Raw genomic sequence first — 26,670 nt, 5'->3', positions numbered from 1 at the left:
GACATCTTGCTCTCTCCTACTTAAGTGAGCGTATATGTGTATGTATATGCGCATATGTACATATATAAATTCACGTATTTGTATTTGCATATGTCTTCTTATTGATTTTTATTAATTTGATTTACTTGAAGAATTTAAAATAAAACCAAGTTTGTTAATAATACCTGTTGTTTTAATGTTATTATTATTTTTTGACGTGATTATGTTATGTTATGTTATGTTATGTTATGTTATGTTATGTTATGTTATGTTATGCTATGTTATGTTATGTTATGTTATGTTATGTTATGTTATGTTATGTTATGTTATGTTATGTTATGTTATGTTATGTTATGCTATGCTATGCTATGTTATGTTATGTTATGTTATGTTATGTTATGTTATGTTATGTTATGTTATGTTATGTTATGTTATGTTATGTTATGTTATGTTATGTTATGTTATGTTATGTTATGTTATGTTATGTTATGTTATGTTATGTTATGTTATGTTATGTTATGTTATGTTATGTTATGTTATGTTTTGTTATGTTATGTTAAAGTATATTATGTTGTGTTAATGTTAACTCATTCTCTATATCCATACAAAATATCTATCAAACAAATAAAATTAAAATTTTCTTTTGAAAAATGCAACCATTCAATTAGTATTTTCTTTTGACGTTATCACGTTAAACTATCGTCAGTAAACCGACTTTACAGACAACCTCTTTTGCTCTCTCAGTTTTTGAGTTATGCGCATTTTTTTGTGTTATCGAACGCCTGATTGTAAATATTAGGAATAACTATGTTATGATTTTTGTTTTTCTATAGTCCGAGCGCATGGCAACTCCAGCGGTTTCTAAAAACCTGAAAAAAGATGAAATGACATACTCTGACCGAAAATAGTTTCGGGTTGTTTTAATAGCGTAAACCCGGTAATCATATTTCCTGTGCTGTTTTTTTCTCTACGATTTATTAGCTTGCCGACAGCAGTGCCCCGTGTAATACCAAATGAAAGTTCGTAGACCCTTTTGTGTAAATGAAAAGTTTTTGAGAGAAGAATATTATAGTAGCTTTTCGTTAAAAACGCCATTAATCAATCAACTTGTTTAGAAGTAATAAATTAAGAACGCAAAGCCTGTAGGTCTGTCTGATGGTCCTTTAGTTCGTAGTTAAACTTCGGAGGTATGCCTCTATGAATACATTTTTTACCACAATAGAATGGGATAAAGTTTTCAAAAATTCGCTTCCATTTCCTTAAGCGGTTATGCATCTTGAACTCTGCGCAGTTTATTCTTCTGCTATACTCGATTAATCAATCAACCGCTCTTTGATGTAGCGAGAAAATAGTTTTTTTTCCCCCATTTATTTTATACATCTGTCCTTTGACATTAAGTATGTTGTTTAACAATTTGGTCAGGATTTATATATGTACATCGCTTAATGGCCAGTGTCAAAAGCGATAAAATTAAAATAATCGAAATAATAGCAATTAAATAATATACAATAATGCAATACAAGTTTCACTCTACATGATTACATTTTACAACTATTTTTAATTTTTTTTTTTTTTTACATATTTATGGGTTTTTAGCATTTATCATACTAGGTCGCTTGGTCGGGTTCTCTTTAAACGCTTTATCCCGTTTCTTTCCCTTTCAAGCAGTTTGTTGATTTCTGCATTACTGTGTGTGTGTATTTTTTCAAAGTGCCTGGTTGTTATCTTTTTGATTTCTTCGTCTACTCTTGCTATATTAAAAGTCCTGTGGATGTCATCATTTTTTGTGTACCTGTCAGACATGGTCAAAATTCGAAGAATCTTTGATTGCTGTCATTGGATTTTTTCTATGTGAGTTTTTTTAGCCGTTCCCCACACCTGTAATCCATATAGCCAGATTGGTTTAATCATAGTTTTGTACACTAACAGCTTGTTCTGTATAGTGAGTCTGGATTTGGAGCAGACTAACCAATGAAGTTGTCGAAGTTTTTCTTTTATTTGTTTGCCCTTTTGCTTTATGTGGTGATTCCAATTTAGTTTGGAGTCCAAGTGAGTTCCTAGATATTTAGTAGGTGATTCTATTTTAATTGCTTTATCATTTATTTTAATTGGAACTGCGGTAAATTTTGTTTTGTTAGTAAATATAACCTGTACGGTTTTGTCTTCATTTATTTTCAGGCACCAGTTATCAAACCATTCCTTCACTGCGTTTGTGTATCGCTGCAGTTTTTCAGTAGCGATAATTAAGCTTTTGTCTGATGCTAATAGTATTGTATCGTCTGCGAACGTAGCAATTGAAGAATTAGTTTCGTCAGGAGGTGGTATATCTGCGGTGAATAAAACATATAGTAGAGGGCCAAGAACGCTTCCTTGCGGAACTCCAGCAGTTATTTGATGAATACCTGAACATTGATTGTCATATTTAATATAGAAGCTTCGGTCGGTTAGATAGCTTTTTATGATGAGTTAGTAGTCAAAAGGTAGCATTCTTTTTATTTTGTGGAGTAAGCCTTCATGCCACACTTTGTCAAACGCTTTAGCTACGTCCAAAAATACTGCGACACAGTATCGATTGTTTTCAAGGTCTGATTGGATTTTATTTGTAATTCTATGGATCTGTTGAATAGTCGAATGTTTTTTTCTAAATCCAAATTGATGATCCGGTATTATACGTTTTTGGTCTAGAAGTTGGCTTATCCGATCATGCAGTAATTTTTCAGCAATTTTAGATATTGTCGGTAATAAGCTTATTGGTCTATATGATGACACGGTAGTTGGATCTTTACCCGGTTTTGGCAATACAATAATCTCTGCCACTTTCCAGAGCTTCGGAAAGTATTGTAAGCGAAACATTGCATTAAAAACGTTTCGCAAGTATATAAATGCCTTGGTTGGTAGCTCCGCTAATGCTTTTCCTGTTATCATGTCATATCCGGGAGCTTTTTTATGTTTTATTCCTTTTTTGATGCAAGCTATTATTTCGTGTGTATTCGTCCTTTTTATTTTTGTAAAATCATAGTGGAAGTTGTTTTGGTTGTTGATTTTCTTTCCTTCGTCGTTCGTTGATAGAACTTTTTCGAAGTAATTTCCCAATGTTTTCGCTTTTTCCTCGTTTGTAACAGCCCATGAATTGTCATCTTTTTTTACTGGTGGTTGATGTTTTATTTGAGTTTTTAATTTTTTAGTACATTTCCATAAAGAGTAGTTTGTATCTTGATAGGGAGTCAGATTCTTCAAATAGTTTTCGATTTCTTTGTTATTTCACTTATTTAAGGTGTCCTTAAGAATTTTTGTAGCTAAGTTTAGTTTTCTCTTGTCGTTAGGTGATCTAGTTTTTTGCCATCTTTTTCTTAACTTTCTTTTTTCTATAATTTGCTGTTTAATAGTAATGTCAGTTGTTGGTGTATTTGTTCTATTTGCTTGCTTTGGTGCCGATCTGATCCCTGCTTCTAGTACTACGTCATTAAAATGGATAATGGCATGTTCAATGTCAAGTTGCGTTTTTAATATCACATTTGGTATAAGTTGATCGTCAATATGATGGCGGAACTTTTCCTAGTTGGTTCTGTCATTAAGTATGCGAAAAGATGTATCTATAGATTTTATATGACTTACATATTCAAGTAATATCGGCGAGTAGTCAGAAGAAAGTTCATAGCACGACTGAATTGAAAATTGGTTATGGCTTATGTTTTGGTTATGCAGAAATCGCCGATAGATATTAATGACGTCGAATGAACGAATTAAAGGAGCCTTGCCAAAAATTTTCCGGAACAACCACCAGGTAACGCTCTAAGAAAACTGATGTGTGTTCTTTGTTTTTGTTAGCTTCTCACGTTTATGATTAACATTCCTACGAAAATTGTATTGCCATTGCTTCATATTTATAAAAGTCAGGCCGTTTTTTTTTTTTAAATGGATTTGAATTTGCAGCAACAAATGTGTAAATGTGTAAAAAAATTGTACAAAGTGTAAATGTGTACAACCACGAATTTTTGCCCGAAGGTCAGACAGTTAATAAATTCTATTATTTGAGCATTATGAGAAGTTGACGATGAAGCAATTCGCTAAAAAAGAAAATATTTATGGGAAAACAACTCGTCGATTTTTCAACATTGTACCATACCATGGCACAGTGGCATTATTATCCGTGAATTTTTGATCCAGAACGACCCGAATACCAACCAACAGCGATTTTTTTATGTTTGATAAAGTCAAGAAAACTACTAGGGGGAACACGTGTTATCAGTCGAAAGGAAGTAATGGAATGATGGTTTTACCGAAAATACACTTCCAGGAAGGTTTCGGGAGCTGGATCGAGAGCTGGCATAAGTGCGTTGCAGTTGATGCGGAGTACTATTCCTTTTAAGGAATAAAGTTATATTTTTAATTTTCTGAATATATCCCGGGAACTTTTTGATCAAGGTGGGATTGGTAATTTATCGGAGCAGCCCCTGACAATGCTTATCTAAGCACACACATTACCGAAATTGTCAGATAAACTGCATAGGCTCTGCAGTGGTTTATTGAACGTAAGCCGTAAGCGCAAGGTATTTTATCAGTTGGTAGCTTAGAGTAATATTCTGAGTATTGGAACTGAAATGGTCTCTATTGAGAAACTGTTTGAAGCCATACAAAACTAGAATTTGGGATTGGAAATAGAAACAGAGGCACTGCGACATATTTGGGCTAATCCACATTTGTTGGACATGAACATGCGATTAATTAGTGATCTGAAATAAGCTACTTGACGCTGATGCAAATTCATTCACTGTCATACATGCATATGAATATTATACACATATAATACTATATAACAACTAGATAAGATAACGAGATTATCAAAAAGTCTGCTTGTACAGAGAAAAACTAAGCTGCGAGTATAAAAGCACTATGCAGTGCTATCACGGGCATTCTCGCAAAGGCAGCATTTAAATACTTACATAGTTAATCATCCGTGAGATGTTCACACGCAAATTACACAACGCTGATCCCAGCAAAGCTACAACTATACCCGATCCTGCAGCACCCAATTATCTGCTCGGCGATTATAGTTACGGTAAACAGGGAGTGCAAGTGTTTCAACTGAAGAAAGATGGACCCTTGCATAATGTCACCGAATATAAAGTAAATTCGCATATGCGTCTGCGTACACATAAGGAGTACTACGAAGGTACTTGGGGTGCACCATTGAAACAAATAATTTTTTTTTTTTATATTTTTATTTATTCTTGCGTTAGCCGACAATTCCGATATCATCGGCAGTGATGTGCAAGGGAATACCATCTATGTGCATGCACAAAGGCATGGCCTACATACACCCGAGGAATTTGCGCTGACGCTTACGGCACATTTTCTAGAGAAATACGATCTAGTCGCCGAATCGAATGTGCTTGTTGAGGAGATGGCATGGGATCGTTTTGGTGAGCAAGAGCGGCAGGGCTACTACAAGGACCAGCGGCATAATCATGCGTTCATGCGAAATACGAATGGCACGCATGGTTGCGAGGTTGTGAGGAGAAGAGGTACGTATGCAAAGAAAACTCCGCAAATAACATATCTTAGATAAATATTAATATATGTACATATATATGTACGTATGTATGTACTTGTATATACTTATATTATAGATGCTCCACCATTGTTGATTGGCACTTTTCATGGCTTGCGCATTGTTAAGACGGCTCGTGCGCCATTCACTGGCTATGTGAAAGGTGATTTCTTCTCTGAGGGCGATATGGACGATCGAATTTTATGTACCGATGTAAATGCCCGTTGGCAGTATGCAAAAGTGGATGGTATTGATTTTGCGACGCATTGGCTAAAGGTGCGTGACTTGATATTGCGTTCTTTCGGTGGTGATCCCAAGGAGGGTGTGATCACCACGAGTGTCCAGTATGCAGCTTATAGCGCTGAACGGGCTGTACTTGATGCGATGCCCGAGATTTGCAGCATATCCATAAGTTTACCAAATTATCATCATTTTCCGTTTGATTTCTCACGCTTCCCACCGTTCGAGACGAAAGCTGATGTCATTATCGTTCATCCAGAGGAGACACCATTAGGTATTGGATATGCGCAATTGGACCGTTTGGCAAAGTGAAATTCAGTTGATATTGCTGCGGTAGTGGATGACTTCCTATGAGGGAAGTTTTTGTAATTATTGTACTAAGAAAGTTTTAAGTAAAATTTAATTAAAAGTAAAATAAATATTTGGTGATAAACATTGTTAATTACCGAGAAGGTAGTCCCAGATAGTTGAGGATATTACAATTTAGGTAATTCCTGATATACATAACATTCGTTTGGGGAAAAAGAAATACAATATTTCCAAATGGCTTAAAACTGATTTTCCCCTAACTAATATTTTGTTTCGAGATATTCGATTCTGAAGTTTATTTATAAAAACAAAATATTTTTTTTTTGCTTCTACGCCCACTTTTTTTAAATGTTAGATTTGATACCCGATTGGTTTTCTGTTTTTAGTTAAATGGTATGCCTATTAATAAAAAACATCAATAAAATTTGAACTAAGCCCTGACAGTTAAATAGTGTGAATTTATGATTTTTCACCAAGCGCTTACTTCCTCCCTTCATTAAAAAAAATCTTGTTTATTCTTATTCTGAAAATTATTTTAAAAACAATTCTGTATTTTTAGCTATCCAAAAAAGCGCTTACGCGTTCTATTTGGTGTTAGGCCGAGGGGAGGGACAGTTTTATGCCGACTCGGAACGGAAAAAGGTTTTTTATGATGAGCTTTTTGGTGGCAGAAGAGATTTGCCTTTTCGTGCCGAGAGGCAAACGCTATTAGAAAACACTTTTTCTATCATTTGGTGTTTTATGTTCGAGGTTTCGAGCCTGGGCATTACCGAATGATAGTCACGCACCAAGCCATTAGCTTACGCCGGTTGCCTAAGGTATAATATTTAAGTTAAAGCTGTAATCCGTTGGCGGATTTCGGGCTCAGCCAGTGGAGGCAACATTTTATAAGAAGAAAAAAATTGTAATGCTATGTTCTCCAGGCACGCAATTCGCTATCTAAGTAATTCACGAATTACTCTGTTTCTACTGAGTATTTGTAATTCACTTTGGAAGCTCTTCTGTTTGTTTTTGCTCCTTGATTATTATTATTATGTGAATATCGTTGTTGGCTAAAAAGGAAGTTGAAACAGAGGTTAAACTTTATTTTATAATTCGCACAACTTACACAAAAATCTGCCGCTCATCCGAAAACTATTTTAAAAGTAAAGCTCATTAGGGCGCTGGCGGCTTTGTTTCCCAGAAGGATTGAGTTTGATATAAAAAATATGTACAGTAAGATATTTTATAAAAATACAACTACGCGTAACAATGACAAATTCTTAAAATTCGTCTTCTCATAGATATATTTAACCAAAAAGTGTGTACCATCAGCAATCTTAAAAATGTATGTTTAAGGTTTATAAACTGACCTGGTATACAAAAGGCTTAAATTCGGGAACAAATTTTATAAAATGATAGGTTCTTTTGATGATGAGACAAAATAACTTTATTATATGAAAGAGTTTAACGGACCCGCTAAATTTTTTTATAGAAATTATCTATTAGGCCTTGAAAATAATATTAAATCTCTGTAAAACCGATTCATATTTGAAAACTATAGTCGTCGTTGTTGTTGTTGTGCGCAATATAAGATCTTTTCCCTACATTGCAACATCAGGGATGCCTTAGCATCTGCTTTTTACAATTTTCATAAATGATTTAAGGGTCTGTCATGCAGTGCAATTACTTGACGTATGCAGATTGCTTATAAATTTGTTTAAGAATTACTAGGATGCTCAGACGCTTCAATCTGATTGGTGTTAGCAAAAATAAGTTAGCAATGAATGCAAATAAATGCCACTCAGTAACTTAGAACCAATTTACACGATGACTTTGCACCCTGGGTGGGTGTCGAGCTTGATGGCAAAAAGTGTAGAGAAGTCAACGGCGTAGGCATGCTGGTACGGTCAGGGAAATCGAGATTTTGTTTTAGATTTCGCTTTCATGGTATTCACGTTTTCGTACTTCTATTCAAGTGCACTTTGGGCTCGCGCTCAATGAACGAATGACCAAAGAAAATTGTCTCCATAAAGTTCAAAAACCCAGGGTGAAAAAAAGTTATCGTGTAAATTGGCTTTTACTCTAAGGCAGGAAATTCGCTTAAACTTAGAGATATTGGTATAATTTTTGATTCAGTTTCTACATTTGCTGCCCATCTAAATTACATTTATTCTAAGGCTTTTGCATCGTTCGAACAAATTTACACAACTCTCTTGTTAGATCTCTATTACCATTTAGATCTGTCATATGAAATTCATTTTAATTATGATATTCTTAATAGCACCATTGATTGTCCTCTATTGTTGGAATGGATACAATTTGATGTACATACTTGTAAAAAATCTTCGTGGAGTGTTATACATTTTTTTTTATGTTTATAAGACCTTGAATGAACTTATTATAGATTTTTAATCGAGTTTAATGCAATAGAAATGAATAGAAAGGAATAAAAATATGTTGTTTTCTTATTTTAAGTATAAATTAATTTAATTCGTTAATCATTTTTGAATTTTTTTTATATGTATTGTATAATGTTACTAGGCAGTAAGAACTTATTGTTTTATTGCCTTAATAATAAAAAATGAAAGGGGAAATAGAGAAAGGGAAGAATAATTAAAGAAAGAAAGAGAGGAAGGTAGAAAGAAAGAGAGAAATAATGAAAGAAAGAAAGAAATGATGATCCCGTTTATCGGGGTTTTATTTTATTTATGTATTTAAATATATAAAGTCTATGAACAACAATTTTTCACAGACTACTAATACAAATTAAATAAGTTTATATACAAGATTTCAGAAGTTTAATAAAAACCACATGAGACGGTGAAAAATCAAGCTCGATAAGAGATTAGATTCGGTTGAATGAAAGGTATTGAGACAGTAAATGATTAAGAAGCCGATTAAATGGGACAACAAATTATTTTGCCTCTGTAGTTCAAGTGTCATCCTGTATGATTTTGAATTATACTAAGTTTAGGGGAAAAGAAATCCATTACTTGTGCGATAAATTTTTGAGGAAAGAGTTTAAAACTGTTTTATGGTCGATCTTTAGCTCCTGGGCGATGCTACGACTACTAACATGTCGGTCAGCCTCGATTTTTTCTGAAACCAAAATTGCACGTAATTAGTTGTTAACACGTTGAGTGCCACCATACAACAAAAAAAAATGGGGTTCGTCCGGCCACGATTTTTTTTTTACATAATACAATAGAATTTTGTTCAACAAAATGTAGGCCATATGATGCCACATTCGTCTCATACCCATAGGCCAAGCAGCATAAACAATGCAATGGCTCTAGTATGGCGTGAATACACTACTACTAATAGCGTCTATGAAGCAGCTGCATCAGCACAAACCGAAATCTCACACATTATACCGTGAGACCAAGTGTCACCACGAGGCCTGAAAGTCTCTTCGCACTGTGAGACCAACCTGGACTCACATGGCACTCAACGTGTTAAAGTATCGGCACCATAAAAAAAAACTGTAAAATGTATCATGTTTTCTCTTTGTTCTCTTGTTCTCATATACCGAGAAGAGAATGAATTTCATTTTCCCCAAACTAATATTATGCTTTTACGACAAGAATTAGGATATTGATTGCTCCGATAATTAAAAAAAAACATATCCCTGATTTCGAACAATTTCAAAATTTTTCAAAATCCTTTTGTGTATTAAACTGGCTCATGTAAGGATTTATTTTCTAAAGTTTAAAAAAATCGAAGCATTGCTCTCACTTTGCTTACTTTTTTTTATATGGGTTTACTCTACAACAAAAAGACGGATTTCTGCAGAAAAATTTGATTTTAGGTTAATTGTATGGACAAACACGAAAGCTATGGCATATTTCAGTACATCAGAAGAGTTTTATTCAAGTTAGAACTGCAGTAAATGTAAAAATAGTTGTTTTGAACCAAATATGTTTAAAGTTAAAAATTTATTTCATTACTAAAAATTTCTTACAAATTATCATTCCTCATTTTTAATATATAAACTAACGAAAAATGCCAAAAAAAGTGTTATATTAATTGCGCCACTTAATTTGTTATCTACTAATTGTAGCTTGCAGCCACTAGAAATCGAACTGCTGTGCGTAGTCATGAAATTTTATTACTTTATTCTTTGATTGACAGTACATAGTCTGTCTCTCTTTTACCGGTAATTTATTTGAAATTCACTTTCAACTTAATTTTATCTGTGTTCTCTCTCTACATCCACATCTCTTTTACTTCTGGCTTTTATTTGTTTTTTATGTGCTGCGTTTGTTGTGTTCTCCGTTAGGTCATCAGAAACTTCACATGTCCTACGCACTCGCTAGAAAATACAGGAGAAAAAAATCTAAAAAAGTTATAAAACCCATATCACCTTTTTATTAAAGCTTTTACTGAAAATGTATTTTTGCTTTTTCATCCTGCTGAGTATCTCATTACAAGCGGTAAGAAAAGAATTTTGAATATCTGTTATGTAGCTTTAAATGCAATTATTTCTCTGTCATAAGTGTCTAGGCGCAGCACGACGCAATGCTGCCAACGTGGTGCCCTTTCCATCCGCCTCACCACCACCAAGCCTATCAAATTTTGCTAACCAATCCCTTTCATCTGAACTACAAATTCGTTTACCATTTATGGACATAAATATAAAAACTAACAAAAAGTTTCTTATAATGCAAGAATTTAAAACACAGCAAATTTTTGCATTGCACGGTAGGGAGTTGCATAAATTGATTTTAAGCAGGCAGGAGAGGGGTTTGCCTTTAATTGGCATTCTGGCAGACAGTATCAGGCAACAGGAACCAATACAAGTTGAGGTGTTGCTTTGGCGGAGTAACTTGTTGGTGGTCACGGCTTTGGAAGAGTATTTGGAGATCTATCAATTACCTACTGCTTTATTAGAGCAAAATGCTGAAGCGTCGAAATCGGGTCGAGTGAACGTCAATACAATAACGCATTTCCAACCAATACAACAACTAACGTTGAATGGTAGATTTCGTAAACTGTTCCTGTTCAATGTAGCAGAGGAACGAGTTATGCTTTTAACGATGGTGAATTACACAAAGTTGCATTCGAAATTACGGTGAGTAGAATTTTTAAGATTTTGTACATAAGAGTGTATGTAAAATAAAAACCTTCAATAATTATTAAGAAGGTAAAAGAACGTTTAACTGTTTATGCTATGGCATATTAAAATTATTAAATAAAAAAAAAAATTTTGTGGGACGGACATTATTATTTGGACCTTCACTCCATTGCTTATGTGTTTGTATACTGCAGCTGTCTAGTTCACAAGGCCAAATATGATTGACGTACGATGTTCCCACGGTCGGTTCAACATTACCAGAACGACCGGGACTTATATCCGGCCAAGGACTATCACTCCTGCAGCATTCCACGTGCATTTGTGGGGAATGTGTATGCTGCTACAACAACATCAAAAATATTGACGTGCGCTGCTATTTGCAAAAATGATAAATCTTATTATATATTAATCATATATATTATATATATATTAATCTTATCATATATTAATATTTACATATATATGATGCTTTCCATTTCAATTCAACCGGGCTATTCGGGACATGTTCTTCGATTTCGATGTAACTCAAATATGTTGCTCTCTGGTCAAAATAATGAGACACGTATTTTTTTGTTCGCCCGAAAAATTGTTTTTTCAAGATTTATCGGCAATTTTGTTTTTCGGCTCAAAATCAATTTTTTTTAATTATATAAGACAATTTTTTTTTTTAAATGCTCATAACTTAGTAAAAAGGAATCGATTTTAATGATTCTAGGTTCAAAATGATCATCATTACTTACACGAGCGACTTCATGTAGAAACAATTGCAAAAAAGTAGTTAAAAACTTTTTATTTTGCAAGAAACATCGGTTCATCGAGATTCGAAGCAACGTTCTGTCTGTGAATTCCGAATGGTAATCACGCACCAACCCATTCGGCTACGGCAGCCGTCCTTTAGGTTGATTAATTTTACGTCACGTTCGCCAAGTTCGCGTACGCCCCTGAATGCCTCTCTGATTAGACACATGTATGTATGTATGCATTAATGTATATACCTATGTATGCATGTACATTAGGATGGCCCAATACAAAGTTCTACTTTTCTTAAAACTACCCCAAAAAAATTTGACACCTGCTTTATTTTTTTATTTAATATTATATTTACCCGTGCCGCCAACGCTTTAAAAATTACACATATTTACAACTACTTAATGATTTTTTTACCGAAGAACCAGACCATCAAACTTCTATATAAATTTGTCACTGAGTCAAATGGTCAAAATAACGGCTCCGGATTCATGAAACAAAAAATCATATGCACCATCAAAAAACAAATTAAATATTTTCAAGATATCTACAAAGATAAAAAAATGTTTTACTTTTTGCAAAAATGTGAAAATCTTCACACATCATTTTTTTCGAGATGGATTATGGATTTGGATTATGGAAACAAAAAAATTAAAAGTTATTTACAAAGATTAAAAAAAAGTTTTTTTTGGCATAAAAATTTTCGATTTACATTGTAACCAAAGTATCGAGAGTTACTCTTAGTAACCTAGTGCTATTCTAAGTCGGAGTTGCTGTGCAGTATATGTTAGCGTTAAGCTCAAGTTTGAACTCCCTTATCTCTATAGTAAATAAAGTAGCCGTGGATTTAGTATGAAAGAAAGTGTGTCACCAGTGAATGAGAGAAAGAAACGAAATATTTTTATTAGCATATGGGCTTCTCCGTCGCTATAGGTAGTGATATTTTCGAAGTTATTTGAAACTATGCTGGAAAAATTTAGAAGGTGTGGCCTTCAAGAATCAGTTTATTCTTTGACGCCACCGGAACGTCAACTGAGATTGTGATGGTGATAATCGAAAAAATTTCACTTCGTTGCCGTCTGAACAATGACTGATTGGACGAGTGTGTGAATACGTGTGAAATGTAGAATAATAGAAAAATTTCCGTTCGCCTTGGTGTGAAATGTGCGGGCAGAATTAGACTTCCAAGTACCCGGTGGCTTAACAGCCGAAGTTGCTCGCATAATTTTGTTTTTCACCATAGCAGATTGGTAAGGATGACAGATTTACAAATTTTGGCCAATAACTAAGGTGTAAAACCAAATTGTGAGGGAAACTTCGGCTGACACGTCACAGGGGACTCGGCAGCCGAAATCTCTATGATAATTCCACACATATTTATACACTCGTTCAATCAGTCGTTGTTCAGATGGCAACGAAGAGACATTGAGTTTATTTTTTTCGTATATCACTAGCGCAATCTCAGTTTTTTGGAAAACATCCTCTGTTTCGTCAGCCTGTAAAGTGATTCTGTCAAATTCGCTGAGAGCTGAGAGAGAGGATAAAGGGTTATTATCATTGCTAGTGAGGTTGAATGCCATTAAAATTTTATTTCGATGTATTGATGCTCCAGGACCAACTGCCCTTCGGCTGACCTTAAGGAACGATAGGTATCACTACTAAATTCAACTTCACTACGAACTTCAAATCACTTACGTTTTTCTGTTTTGATTATATCAAAAGTTTCCATGACTTTTTGGCATAGTTCGGGTCGTACATCATTTATGAGGCATACGATTTCATTCTCCGTAGACCAAATTTTTTTTATATAACCCGAGAGAAAGAAATGCAATAGTCTCAAATCGTAAGTTTCGTCCGCCATTTGATCTCATTGCTTCGTCAGATAATGCATATTGGGAACTTCGCTCGCAATAAGGCCATTGTTTTATGCGCTCTGTGGCAAGTGGTGCCATCCTGTTGAAAACATATGTTGTTCTTGTCCCTCTTAACTGTTTCAGGTCATACAAAAATGTATTATCATGTTACGATAACGCTCACCGTTCGCCGTAACAGCGTTACTGTTATCGTTTTCGAAGAGGTACGGCCCGATGACTACCCTAGTCAGAAAAATTCTGAAAACAATCATTAGTTGTGAGCGCATAGCTTTTCATGAATCACATGTGGATTTTTAGTACCCCAAATGCGCCTGTTTCGCTGGTTAGTGTATCTGTTTAGGTGAAAATATGTCTCATCATATTGAACGAAAAAATTACGAAATTCGTGAAATGAGATTCGTAAAACGTTTGGATAACTTTTACGCACTATTCAACTGAGTATCGCTGCATGGCAAAGTTTGCAGAAGCCTGTGGTATCAATTGGTTGAAAAAAAAACAAAAAATATCTGCATCATGACTTGAATCACCCACAAACGGACGTTTTTTCGCTTTACCATACAGAGAGAGACCGTTAGTTTTTTATACCACACACATATTTAATAATGTTATGTTTGGATATTTATATAAATCTCTATATAAATCTACTTTCAGTACGTTTGAGTGGTCGAACACATTTTTTTCCATGGTTGAAGATCTTACAATACCGGCTCTACACTCGTTGAATGTTATTGGCAATACACAAAAATATTTGCTTAGTGGACGTCTCATACGGCATCAGGACAAGGTAAGAGTCATTAATAAATATGAATCGTGTAACAATAAAAGTGGAGTGCCCACAAATTTATATATATATAATTGGCGCGTACACCCTTTTTGGGTCTTTGCCCGAGCTCCTCCTCCTATTTGTGGTGTGCGTCTTGATGTTGTTCCACAAATGGACGGATCTACAATTTCAAGCCGACTCCGAACGGCAGATATTTTTATGAGGAGCTTTTTCATGGCAGAAATACACTCGGAGGTTTGCCTTTGCCTGCTGAGGGGCTACCGCTATTAGAAAAATGTTTTTCTTAATTTGGTGTTTCACCGAGATTCGAACCTACGTTCTCTCTGTGAATACTGAATGGTAGTCACGCACCAATCCATTCGGCTACGGTGGCCGCCAACAAATTTACTTTCCTTAAGAAGTGTTTTCTTTATCCCTGCAGACTATTATCGTTGTCCAGGAAATAGATCATGCTGATTTGCATCTTCGCACTCGTCAAACTCTCACCATCCCCTCGCACACAGTAAACGCTTTCACGTTTCGCGGACGCAATTATCTGTTTGGTTGTGCCGTGCGGCAGGAGAAGTGCAACATATTTCGCATGAAGCATGATGAGCCGCAATTCTCCGCATATCGACAATTCAGCAACAAAGAGCTGGCATTCGATTATTTCGCAGCGGGTGCGCATTTTTTGGTTGGCGTGCATCAAAGAGCGGTGAAAATTTATCCGACTTCGCGTTTGGACTGCTATGCCAGCTTCACAGCAAACGAAACTGACGTCAGTGAGATAATACCGCATGTGAGCCAACAGGATGAGTCATTTGTGTTACTCAATTATCGGCGACCTTTTCACACGTTGATACGTATCGTCGAAGTTGAAGTGGCGGATGAGCAACGATTGGGAATGCCATCGGCGCTAAATGATAGCGGCGTGGAAGGTCAGTTGGTTGATTACTACGTATGTATGTATGTATGTTATTGGTCGATGATTGCTTGCAGGCAAACATCTCCACTTCGAAATGTTTGAATCTATTTTTGACACCGCATATTGGAGACTATTTTTGAATGACCCGAGTTGCATTTTATTTCCCTTTTTGCATGCTAACAGATTTAAGTCTATCACAACAACATCGCCATCTATTCGAAGAAATTGTGCAACGGCTGCGAAGTTTGCTGCTGCAACGTAAATCTGCTATGGATGTATTTCGCAAAGCTGCTGCCATCTTGCGTCCTAAGCTGCAGGTACTGAATGCATCGAATGCTGTACGTTTGCATACGGGTAATATCGGAATTGTAAGGATTTTGGGGGAGACACTACAGAGTCCGGTACAACTGCTGAAACGTGTATTGACGTTGGGTGAGACTCACCAGATAAATCGTTTTCCAAGAGCAATACTTGAAAAGAGTGGTTCTGTATTGGAAATGCCAAAAGTGGCAAAGGTTCGACGACTGCACGTCGACAGTCTTTTGTACAATGGTTCACTACTACCTGGTAGGTTGCGAAAGGCCTCAGAAGCTCAATTATATGCATTATTTCTTCCTGCCAATATAGGTTTTCATTTGATCAACACGTCATCTACCCACCTGCCCATGCTATCGATACGCCCTGCTGTGCGTACCAAAGTGTTAAGGACATCGCACCTACTAATCCGTCATTCTTTTCGTCAACCACGGCACGACACCAAAGAATCTAACAAAACGTTAATTAAGATCCGTGATCTGAAAGTGGAGCTTATTAACAATGTTTCCGTATCGGAGTTTATAAATTCAATATATTTACGTAGTCGTGATCGTAAGTTAAAAGGTCGTCTGATACTGAAAGGCGAAACCAAGGTTCATGCACTTTGGACACCATTACTCAATGAAATAAGTGTTGGGAAACTTTTCAACTTGAAAGTACCACAAATTGTGAGCTCAAACTTGCTTATAAACTCTATAACTGTAAAGGAAATGCAGGCGGAATTGGTGAATGGTTTGAATTTAGAGGAGAACGTAGCGTTTAGTGGCAGAGAAGATCTAATTGAAGGTATGTTTAATTTTCAGGTGATGAAAAATTAAAACATAAAAGTTAAAATTGATTTCGGACATATTTTGCGGGGTTGTTATTTGATATCATATATCTTGACAACCTGTCGCTGTATTGCAAAGTGAATGGCCATCAAAATTGTGAAAAGAGCGCTAATAGAACGACTCACCGACACTCTTAGGTTTGAATAAAAAGTCAATGCAGAAAAAGATCCAGCAAAACCATTTGTGAATATATCCTCGGACATGAGATTGGAATTTTTTTACAATAGCTATTCCTTTGAAATGAAAAATTCGTGTTTCCTACCTACTGCTGTATTGTGGCAGATTTGGAGAGAAAAATATAAGTCGGGTTCCGATTTTGTGGAACTAGCTTCCAGCTCAGCAGATACGCGTACCATATAAAGGGGGAGGGGTTAAGGTTATTTCGGTAAAAAAGACACATTTTAAGATTTTTGTTTAGTGGTGTTACTTTATTCAGTCAATTTTCATATAATAATTCAAACATTTTAAAATATTTCCCTTAATTTTCATTGCAAAGAATTGAAAATTGAACGACTGATAGTGGATCTCCGGAGGCGCCTCGAAAAAAAATTATTTTGCGTTGCAGATCATAACTCGTAACAGAATCCTTTGTAATAGAAAAATCAAAATGCAATTGTGACAGGAGATGTTCCTCGAATTATCCCGGGGTGGGGATTTTTTCTGTTTTTTTTTATTTTTTATAGCACTTGGAAGCCAAAAAACCGATTTTCCCTAAATAGTTAAAAAAAACAACTTTAAAGCTGCCAGGGATACCTGGTAAACTATGTGAAGAAGTACCTTGCATTTCAAAAAAATTGGCCCAGTATGGCGTACCTAGACTTCAATACAAATTTCGGAAAAAAAATTTAAAGTTTTGCACATTAAAAAATTCAAAATAAAACTCGATAACTCTTTTATACTCAGACAGAGTCATTGATAGCAGATCCGTAGAGCAAAAAGCTTTCATGGAGATGATTTACAACAGTTCTTCTCTGGCTTCAAGACATACGAGGGTCGTTTGAAAAGTCCGCACAAAGAAAATACTTAATTTTTTTTTATTTTTCGACATCGTGTTTTTCAGGCTTATGCATTTCATTCAAAGCTGGTTTTGCTTGCTCATCCCTTCCGAATAATAGGATTTGTCCAAGTTGTTCATTTCTGTAATCATCTCGTTTAAATGAAATATTTTTCTTCAAATTAGGTAGCAAATAGTAGGGACTCAGGGATCCAAGGGAGCCAAATCTGGAGATTAGGGAGGATGTGAAATCATTTGGAACCCTATTTTCAATAAACTGTCACCTAATTGCGAGCCGGTGCTTTGTCGTGATGGAAAAGGAAAATCACTCAACTTCCTCGTGACTTTCCACGGACTTTACAAACGATCATCAGCGATCCATCCATCTTGGTGAGGAGACAATAAAGTGGGTAAATCTGTGAAATTCATTTGGAGATCCAGGTTAGGAAATGGGTATAGTCTTACAAATCGTACCTAATAGAAATGTAGTTGGGACGATCAATCTGTTTTTGAACTTCTGAATTCCATTTAATAATTTTTTTGCAAGTTATTGCTAATCTGACTCTTGGGTAATCTGTTTTTATGAGTTTTATCGCGAAATGTATTGATCCTAGAAAAGCAAATTGTTTAGTAAGAATTGTAGGTAATGCGCTAATATATTTTTTTAAATATTGAAATATATTTAATTTTTAAACAATTTCTTCACATAATATTTTTTTGAGGTTTTTTATCCTAAAAGAATATTCAAAATGTTGAAAAAAAATTTTTTTATTAAAGTTGGAAGTGTCCTTAAGAAATGCTATAAGTATAAAAATGTAGTTTTTTAATTTTCTCGAGAAATTTTTATTTTTTAACTTTCAGCTATAAGGCTTGTCCAATATGGCCTGCGTGGCTGCACTTGCAGGCTATTTATTTTTTTACAAAACATTATGGTCACACAAAAAATTAATTTTCAGTTGATATTTTGTTATTTTTATTTACAAAGTAAAAAAAAGGTTTTTTCAATATTTATAAATTTTATAACCCATTTCGGTATCAGCTAGGAGGTCAGGCATATTCCCGACGTTTATTTTTTGACCTCGTATATCCAGTAGGCCTAATTTAGTTATTAAAAATTAGAAAGCCGGGTTTTAAATTAAAAAAAAAAAATCGTGGAAAAATATAAAATCATTTTACATAAAACTATTTACAAATTTAAAAGAAGAAGGAAAGCATCGTCAAAAGTCGCAACGTTTTCTTATTTATCTTTACCGTTTTCATTAAAAATAAAATAATGAAGACTACGTGAAAGTCGCAAAAAATTTTTCTATTTATTTCCACAAAACTTAGATTCTTGGATAAAAGCATGATGAATCTGATCAAATACAAATTTCTTTTTAACTTTTTTGACGGTGCTGCATCTCTTAGTATATCACTGCATGCAGAAGTGTGGCCAACATTAGACCGATAGACCATCTTTCAGCGATTTTTAAGGAATCAGCTGAATTGCTTACGTCAGGCGGGTGCTTTTACGAATAAACAGAGACTATGGTGGTGATATGCAAAAAAAAAAAAATCATTCTTATGCTATTCTGCTGCCGTTTGAATAACGACCATTAAACAGATCCTAACACCTTCAGCTGGTTGTCAAAAAATGCCCACGACTGAGATGACCTGATTCCAAACCGCTCTTCTCTGTAATATGGTTGCGTAAAAAAATTAAATATTATAGATAATCTTATCAAAAAGTCAAAAACTGTCGCACAAAGTTAGGCATTTCTCAGCATTATTATGTAGTAGCTAAGAAATCGATAAAAGTATTTGTTGTTGTAAATTTCTCAAGCGATATTCTATTGTTTTTAATGTTAACATAAAATTCTATGTTAATTTGGCATAGGAACACCGCCAATACGCTCAAGCAGAGAGACATCACAAAACTAACTGCCTGTCACTAAGGTACTTGTAAAAAAATAGGAAGAAGGAGAGTGTTTTTATTTGACAACGACTAATTGGACAAGTATGTGAATTCGAATGAAATGAGCGGGCAGAATTCTGCTGCAGAGTTCTCCTTGACGTGGAAGCCGAAGTTACTCTCACAGTTTTGCTTCGGATGACTAAACTTGGTTATCTATTATCATTGAAAGAGAATGGCATATCTTTGACATATCTTTGGGAAAAATGCTTGCCATGAGATTGCATAGTTAAAAAGTTAAACGTGAAGGTCTACGAAAAACAGATGCTATACTCATTTTGACTTGTAAAACGTTTTTCGATTAAGTGAAAAAAATTCTCGTGATAAACAATTTTAATATGCATAAATATGTTTTTATGACTTTTTATAATTTTTTAGGTAAACAAGAATCAACAACCGGTTTTCCTAATTTATACATAATACTATTTAAGCCGGCATTTGGGCAACTAGATAGACAATTAGACATAAGTTATTATTTTCTAACACACATTTTTTGACACCTACAGAGACTGCTCTTTAAAAAAATTTGAAAATTTCTACTTGTGGGTATTATTTTCGATTTAATCTAGTCTGTAAATCTTTTTTTGCAAGCTCCTGTCGAAATTAAATATATGAGCGTTGCGGATGACTTGGTAGTGGGCTACAAACCAAAGGTGGAGCGTAACGTAGATTGGATGGACGTAGATTCGAAATTTCAGCAGTTCTACACCGGTAAAGTTACCATCAACGGTTCTTTGACGGTAGATAATTTAATACGTGATAATACCAACGCAACTGTTTTTGTGAATGGTTTGCTCTTCTCAGAGTCTACGCTGAGGGAAATATACTTGTTGCAGAACACAGAACAGGTAAGAAGAGTGTTCTAAATTTTAAGCCGAGAGAAGATCTATAAAAAAAACCACGCACTTTTTGTGATTATACATTTTGGCATTTTATTTTTTTAAGATTAATTTTAACTTGTGACTATACATTTTGACATTTAATTTTTAAAAATTAATTCTAACTAATTTTCACTAAAAATATAGTCCAACTAAAGTTATATGAATCAGAATTCCTTAGTTTGCACAAAATTAAAAAAAACTCATCGAAATTTCCAATTTTTGATCAAAATTTTAGAAAACTTGTGACTATACAATTTGACATTTCATTTTTTTAAACTAATTTTAACGAACTTTTACCAAAAATATAGTTAATTCTTTAACTAAAACCATAAGAATCAAAATTCTCTACTTTGTATAAAATTCAGAAAAACTTACCAAATTTTTATCAAAATGTCCTACTTTTCATCAAAATTTGAGAAAACTGTTGAGTATGCAGTTTTATAGCTTCTTGTGACTATACTTTTGGACTATAAACTTGTGACTATAAATTTGGACATTTAATTTTAACTAATTTTCATTAAAAATATAGTTCATTTTTTAATTAAATTCATATGAATCAAAATTCCTTAGTTTGTACAAAGTTCAGAAAAACTCATCGAAATTTCCAATTTTTGATCAAAAATTTAGAAAACTTGTGACTATAAATTTTGACATTTCATTTTTTTAAACTAATTTTAACGAACTTTTACCAAAAATATAGTTAATTCTTTAACTAAAACCATAAGAATCAAAATTCTCTACTTTGCATAAAATTCAGAAAAACTTACCAAATTTTTATCAAAATGTCCTACTTTTCATCAAAATTTGAGGAAACTGTTGAGTATGCAGTTTTATAGCTCCTTCAATTTTAGTTTGACAAAGTGAAAATTTGAGGTGGCTCAAAAATCGCCTTCATTTTTAATAATTTTATTTATGGTATTGCGCATCTTCTTCCATATTTTTATATAGAAAATTATTATTTTTTTAATTTAATATAAAGTCTAGATTGATTCACATTACAAGTCATAAATTAATTATATTCAAAAATTAATTATATTTTTATTGGAAATTAGTTAAAATTAAATTTAGAGAACTAAATGTGAACATTTTTAATTATAAGGGGTGCGTGGATTGTTTTATTGTATTTCTGACGGGTGTAGTTTCTTTCCTTTCGCAATTAAAAAGGATCTTTCAAAAGTGATTCCATCTTTGATATTTGTCAAGTAGACAGATGCACAATTTTACACGGTAGAACAACGAAAAATTTTTTGGTGGAAATAATCGTCCGAATGAGTCTACAATTCAAATTGAGAATATTCCTGCTGCAACGCAAAGCGTTGCTGAACAACCTTCAACATCGACAATTAAAAATTAAATAAATAATTGGCGCGTACACTTCTGTTAGATGTTTAGCCGAGCTCCTCTTCCTATTTGTGGCGTGCGTCTTGATGTTGTTCAACAAATGGGGGGACCCCAGTTTTAAGTCGACTCCGAACGGCAAATGGTTTTCATTAGGAGCTTTTTCATGGCAGAGGAGGAGGTTTCGTTTGCCATTGCCTGCTGAGGGGCGACCGCTATTAGAAAAAACTTTTTCTATCATTTTGCTGTTTCATGAGCGGAGATTCGAACCTCTGCACTCTCGAATGGTAGTCACGCACCAACCATTCGGCTACGACCTAATTAGGTGTTCCTGAATCGACTGCTTGGCGTATTTTACCTGTCGCGGAGCTCACGGTGAATATTTAAATGATGCCATTTTCACATATAATTTTTAAAAACCGTCTTTTGAACAAAAATAGTGAAATTTGATAGAATCGAAATTTTTACATATTTTATTTTAAAACAACATCTAGGCGCGTCTTTTGAAAGACTCTTTACTTGCGACCATTGAGAATAACTACTGGCAAATTCATCACATTCAATTCCTCATCCAACTCATTCGTTCATTCTCCTTACAGGCTATTCATACAACCGTGAAATTCGGAAACGCGAAAGTCACTTCGCCTCAACTCAGCTCCAATTACTTAAATGGCCATCCTACCACAGAGCACATGCTTACCACTGGCCTTCCACCGCTCGAAATGCCACTATTGCTCATATTCCAGCAGGCTAAGGTGGATGGTGATATTATATGTGAAACATATGAGACGAGATTACTAGAATTATCGACAGATGCAGTGCGTCATGGCGAATCAGCTAATATAACCGGTTCAAAATTCTTCCAAGCGCCACTTGTTGTAGATCATCTAACCACCAAAAAGCTAAATGACTTACCCGTAAATGAATTGGTGTTGAAGTCACAGCTGCGGGAAGAATTTCGTTTTTATGGCAACAAATCCTTCGATAAATTGGTGGTTAACAGAAATACCTATGTAGAACATTGTCTCAATGGTACTTATTTCAACAAGACACCATCCCAACGCGATTATTATTTTAAACATCTAGAGATGCCATACCAGCTAGAAGCTAGCAACATTGTGTTACATAAAATCAATGGCATCTCCCTCGATCAGATCTTTGACAATTTGTCCGTGGAGGATGAGCAGCTTGTGCTGCACAAGAATTTGCTGGTAAAAGGGAATGCGCAGTTTGTTAAGCATCTACAGGTGGTTAAAATAAATGATGTATGGTGGACGGATTATGTGGGCAATTTGGTGCGCTTTAATGAGAATGCCATAGTAAATGGTACTACGCGCTTCTTGCAGGGTCTAACGGTCAAGAATGCAATACAAACGCCTTTGATAAATACCGATAACATGGGCGAAATCTTCAGCAATGTGCTCTTAAAGTCCAAATCTCAGCGTATAACTGGCAAATACCTCTTTGGCAGTCTACGCTTAACAAATTTGGATGTCAGCGTTATTAATGACATACCCACGGACACATTTATAGACACACGCACCAAAGAACTTGACTTGCATGGTGACCTCGTTGTGCCGAAGTTGACGGTACACGGCGATTTAAGCGGTAATTTTGTGAGCCCATTTCCATTTACCGCGCTTAACAAACAGCTGCAGCAACTCACGCAGAGACGTTGGCGCAATTTGGTCGTGCTCGGCAACGCCTATTGGAAGGAGTGCTTGGCTAGCAAGACGGCGAAACAATACGAACTACTGAAATATCTATACAGACATGCTGTGCGACGCAGCGGAGATCAAGTAATTTCGGGTACTGTCTATATGACGCAGCCGTTAATTGGTAGAATGCGCACGAGCAGCATATTTCCCAGCGGGGTGGATCTCAACTATATAGCGCGTGATTGCCTATTGAAAAACACTACGGCACCACAAACGATAATCGGTAGCAAATTATTTCACAAATCAATTCATTTACAACGCGCTCTGGTTGCGGGTCCACTAAGAATTACCACCTTAAATGCTATTGATGTGCAACGCTTCCATGCGTCTTTGTACCGGCTCTCCAGTGGCATGCCGATTGGAGGACCATTGTACTTCAAGATCCCACCTATCGTCGGACAACTGGTTGTGTACGGTCTGGTTAATGGCATGCCCACCGCGCAGATTTATACCACCTCAAATTCTTTACTGCCGCCGGTAAAGATGCATAGTTTGGTGATCGATAACGATCTACTGCTCGCGCATATTAACGGTAAGAGCTTTGATTGTTTGCTAAATAATCGCATAAAGCTTGACGGCGAGCCGCAGGAAGTCGATGGATTTTTGACATTTGAAAATCTTGTGTTAAACAACGAGACTCTACTGCAGTCGATCAATGGCATACCGGTCGATAATTTAGTATACAAAAAAAGTGATCATGTGCAAGTTATTAGTGGTTCAAAAGTGATTGATGGTAGTCTTCTATTCAATGGACCGTCACATGTTGCAACGTTAAATGGACAGAATTTAGCGGAACTATACAAGGAAACTATTTTTACCATAGGCAATTATCATTTCGAACAACTCAACATAGATCAAGGCACATTTGTGAAGGGCTTAGTGCTTGTTGGTAAAATGCCAATGAGCGCTGGGGAACGCAAAATGTCTGCTTTTAAAGTTCACGCACAAGTCAAAAACATGGCGGAAGCAGAGAACGAAGTTGAAGATCACGCCAAACAAAGTGAAGGTGACGATTCCATTCGGGAACAACTAACCAATACAGTCAATCAGTTGTCTAATTTGCTCAGTACGCAGAATGCCACAGAGGCTGATAATCGTAATGATCATTTGCTCTATCTGGACTTCGATTTCAATACTGAGGTACTAACGCAATACGCCAACGAAAGTGTAAATGAGACATTTCTCTACGATCAGCAGCGTGTAACGCCGTGTGAACATCGTTTACTTCAGGTACAATCTGCCCTACACAGTCCACGTCTATTTATCACCAATATCACCACGAGTTTTCTGACTGCACACTCCGGCACGATATTCGTAAAAGCGCAGAACTATTGCGCCGATCGTTATAAGAAACTAAAGAGCAAAATTACTGTGAACGGTAGCAAAATTGCAAAAGTATTTGGCATGAAAAAATATGTTGAAAGTATCGAATTATTTGCGGGTAACAAGAATCATACCTTCCTCTTGCTGCACGCCATCGATGAGGCACGTAATCGCAACGAAGTGCGCATGCTGCGGATAGATGATGAGCTTGACGAAATCAGAGATGTGCAAACAATACCTTTTGGTATAGGCAAGTCAATACGTCTTTTCGAATTCGGCAATCTTACGGTACTACTCAGCGCAGCTTTGGTGGGTAACCAACAAGCAGTTAGCGTATATCATTTTATGCCATCAATGGAGCACTTCAAACTCGCGCAACTGATCGATGGCGCTTTTGATGTCATGCAGATGGTTGCTGTGCAGTCGCATCAATATCAATTGCTTTTAAGTTGCCATACTTGCCATCAAGTCAATGTTTATGATTTGACTCGCGAGCCAATTAATCCCTATAAACTCTTCCAAATCATTAAGTTGCCAATACGTATCGATAAGTTGCACACATTCACCATGAGTGATGGTGAATGGTTTTTACTGGTTTTAGGAGAGCAGCAACAGGATTTCTACTATTTATACAAATATGCCTACATTCAGGGTTGGTTGCACAGCACTTTTGGTTATTTCCCCAATATACAACTGGCCGTGCCATTGAGTGGAAAGCTGTTAAAATCGCATGATAATGATTTGTTGCTGTTGTTGTGTAGTAGTGGCAAAATGAATAGATGCAGTGTGGTGAGGGCGTTTATGCAGAAATAGATAGTGTATTTTTTCGTTGTATTCAAATTTTGTAAGCGTTTTTTAGTGTTTTTTAACTTATATAATCATCAGTAATGGGTAGGTAATTCAAGGGAATATTTATAGTAGTGTAAATGTGTATATTTATGTATATTATTAGTAGTATTTATGAAAGATGAAGTTTGTTAATCTAACTGTAAAGGATGATCGAATCAATTTAAACACATTTAATCAATGCCACAAAGGCTGTTATGTTACATACTTACATACATAAATGATGTTTTTGTATTCTTTCTCAAATATAAAACTAAATCATTGCTTTAAAAAATTGTTTAAGTTAAAAATAGCAAAAACTCGGATCACTTTGCCTTGCCGCTAAAGCGAAGGTATTCTGTGTATTGAGTGGTTAAAAAGCTTGCAATAATCCATGAAAACCAAAAATAAATATCGCATGATGCTTGATCTAGAAATTCGAAAGGGTTGCTTCTTTATAAATTCTTCAATATACAATGTGGCGCAAAATTAATCCCCACATCGGAGGAAAAATATTTTTTACAAATGGCGTTTTACCCCAATCATATTTGACACTTCTGAACGAGAGAGCTGTAGCATACAAACAGACAAGCAACGAGTGCGTAAATGTCAAAATAAAGATTTCCATACCTCAAAATATTTTTTTAAATTTAGTAAAAAAGTTATTCAAAAACCAAAAATTAAATGATTAATTTGGATTAAGTGTGGTTTAATATCTTTGTGATATCTCAGTATTTTTTTCCTTACAGTGTGTACTATTTTCAATCACAGGTCTAGAATTTTTTTTGAGGCTAGTGTCTATATTTTACTGCAGAAAAGGAGCCCAACAGTGAATAGCCATCAATTTTGATTTTGTGTCCGTTATCTTCGATCGGAATTTCCAAAACTGCCACCGGACTTGTAATCAGCGGGTACTCGGCAGCAAAATTTTGCGCGCTTATTTCACACATACTTACACACTCGTCCAATCAGTCGTTTTTCAGACGACAACGAAGCAATATAAGTGGTGGCTGCATTGATTTTTTTTGCCTATTACCAATGTAATTTTAAT

General features: G+C 35.3%; 2 protein-coding genes across 3 annotated transcripts; both read left to right on the top strand.

Annotated features, from left to right (window-relative positions):
- The first annotated feature begins 4,759 nt into the window (after positions 1-4,759).
- LOC129247902 (uricase-like) lies at positions 4,760-6,189 on the top strand. The gene is made up of 3 exons (XM_054887262.1): positions 4,760-5,152; positions 5,220-5,504; positions 5,610-6,189. The coding sequence occupies exons 1-3, from the start codon at positions 4,942-4,944 to the stop codon at positions 6,080-6,082; spliced, it is 969 nt and encodes a 322-aa protein (XP_054743237.1). The 5' UTR covers positions 4,760-4,941; the 3' UTR covers positions 6,083-6,189.
- A 4,139-nt stretch (positions 6,190-10,328) lies between these two features.
- On the top strand, positions 10,329-26,056 carry LOC129247352 (uncharacterized). Of its 2 annotated transcripts, none has more exons than XM_054886461.1 (8): positions 10,329-10,494; positions 10,558-11,132; positions 14,408-14,540; positions 14,962-15,457; positions 15,628-16,011; positions 16,072-16,545; positions 20,126-20,382; positions 22,353-26,056. In XM_054886461.1, exons 1-8 carry the CDS (start codon positions 10,450-10,452, stop codon positions 25,605-25,607), a joined length of 5,619 nt encoding a protein of 1,872 aa, XP_054742436.1. In that variant the 5' UTR covers positions 10,329-10,449; the 3' UTR covers positions 25,608-26,056. The 2 variants fall into 2 exon arrangements, with proteins under 2 accessions (XP_054742436.1, XP_054742437.1); XM_054886462.1 differs by having other exon boundaries at positions 10,335-10,494; positions 10,565-11,132.
- The last annotated feature ends 614 nt before the right edge of the window (positions 26,057-26,670 follow it).

The sequence above is a fragment of the Anastrepha obliqua genome, chromosome 5 (genome assembly GCF_027943255.1).
Source record: "Anastrepha obliqua isolate idAnaObli1 chromosome 5, idAnaObli1_1.0, whole genome shotgun sequence".
In the NCBI taxonomy this organism is placed as follows: Eukaryota; Metazoa; Arthropoda; class Insecta; order Diptera; family Tephritidae; genus Anastrepha; species Anastrepha obliqua.
Note: the sequence above shows the minus strand (reverse complement) of the source record. Positions and strands in the feature narration are given on the sequence as shown.

Excerpts from the sequence above, each read along its gene's own strand:
- LOC129247902 (XM_054887262.1), top strand. The coding sequence starts at position 4,942 with ATGTTCACACGCAAATTACACAACGCTGATCCCAGCAAAGCTACAACT. Across the intron at positions 5,153-5,219 it reads ACATAAGGAGTACTACGAAG|CCGACAATTCCGATATCATC; the intron begins GTACTTGGGGTG and ends TTCTTGCGTTAG. Across the intron at positions 5,505-5,609 it reads CGAGGTTGTGAGGAGAAGAG|ATGCTCCACCATTGTTGATT; the intron begins GTACGTATGCAA and ends CTTATATTATAG.
- LOC129247352 (XM_054886461.1), top strand. The coding sequence starts at position 10,450 with ATGTATTTTTGCTTTTTCATCCTGCTGAGTATCTCATTACAAGCG. Across the intron at positions 14,541-14,961 it reads TCATACGGCATCAGGACAAG|ACTATTATCGTTGTCCAGGA; the intron begins GTAAGAGTCATT and ends TTATCCCTGCAG. Across the intron at positions 16,546-20,125 it reads CAGAGAAGATCTAATTGAAG|CTCCTGTCGAAATTAAATAT; the intron begins GTATGTTTAATT and ends TTTTTTTGCAAG.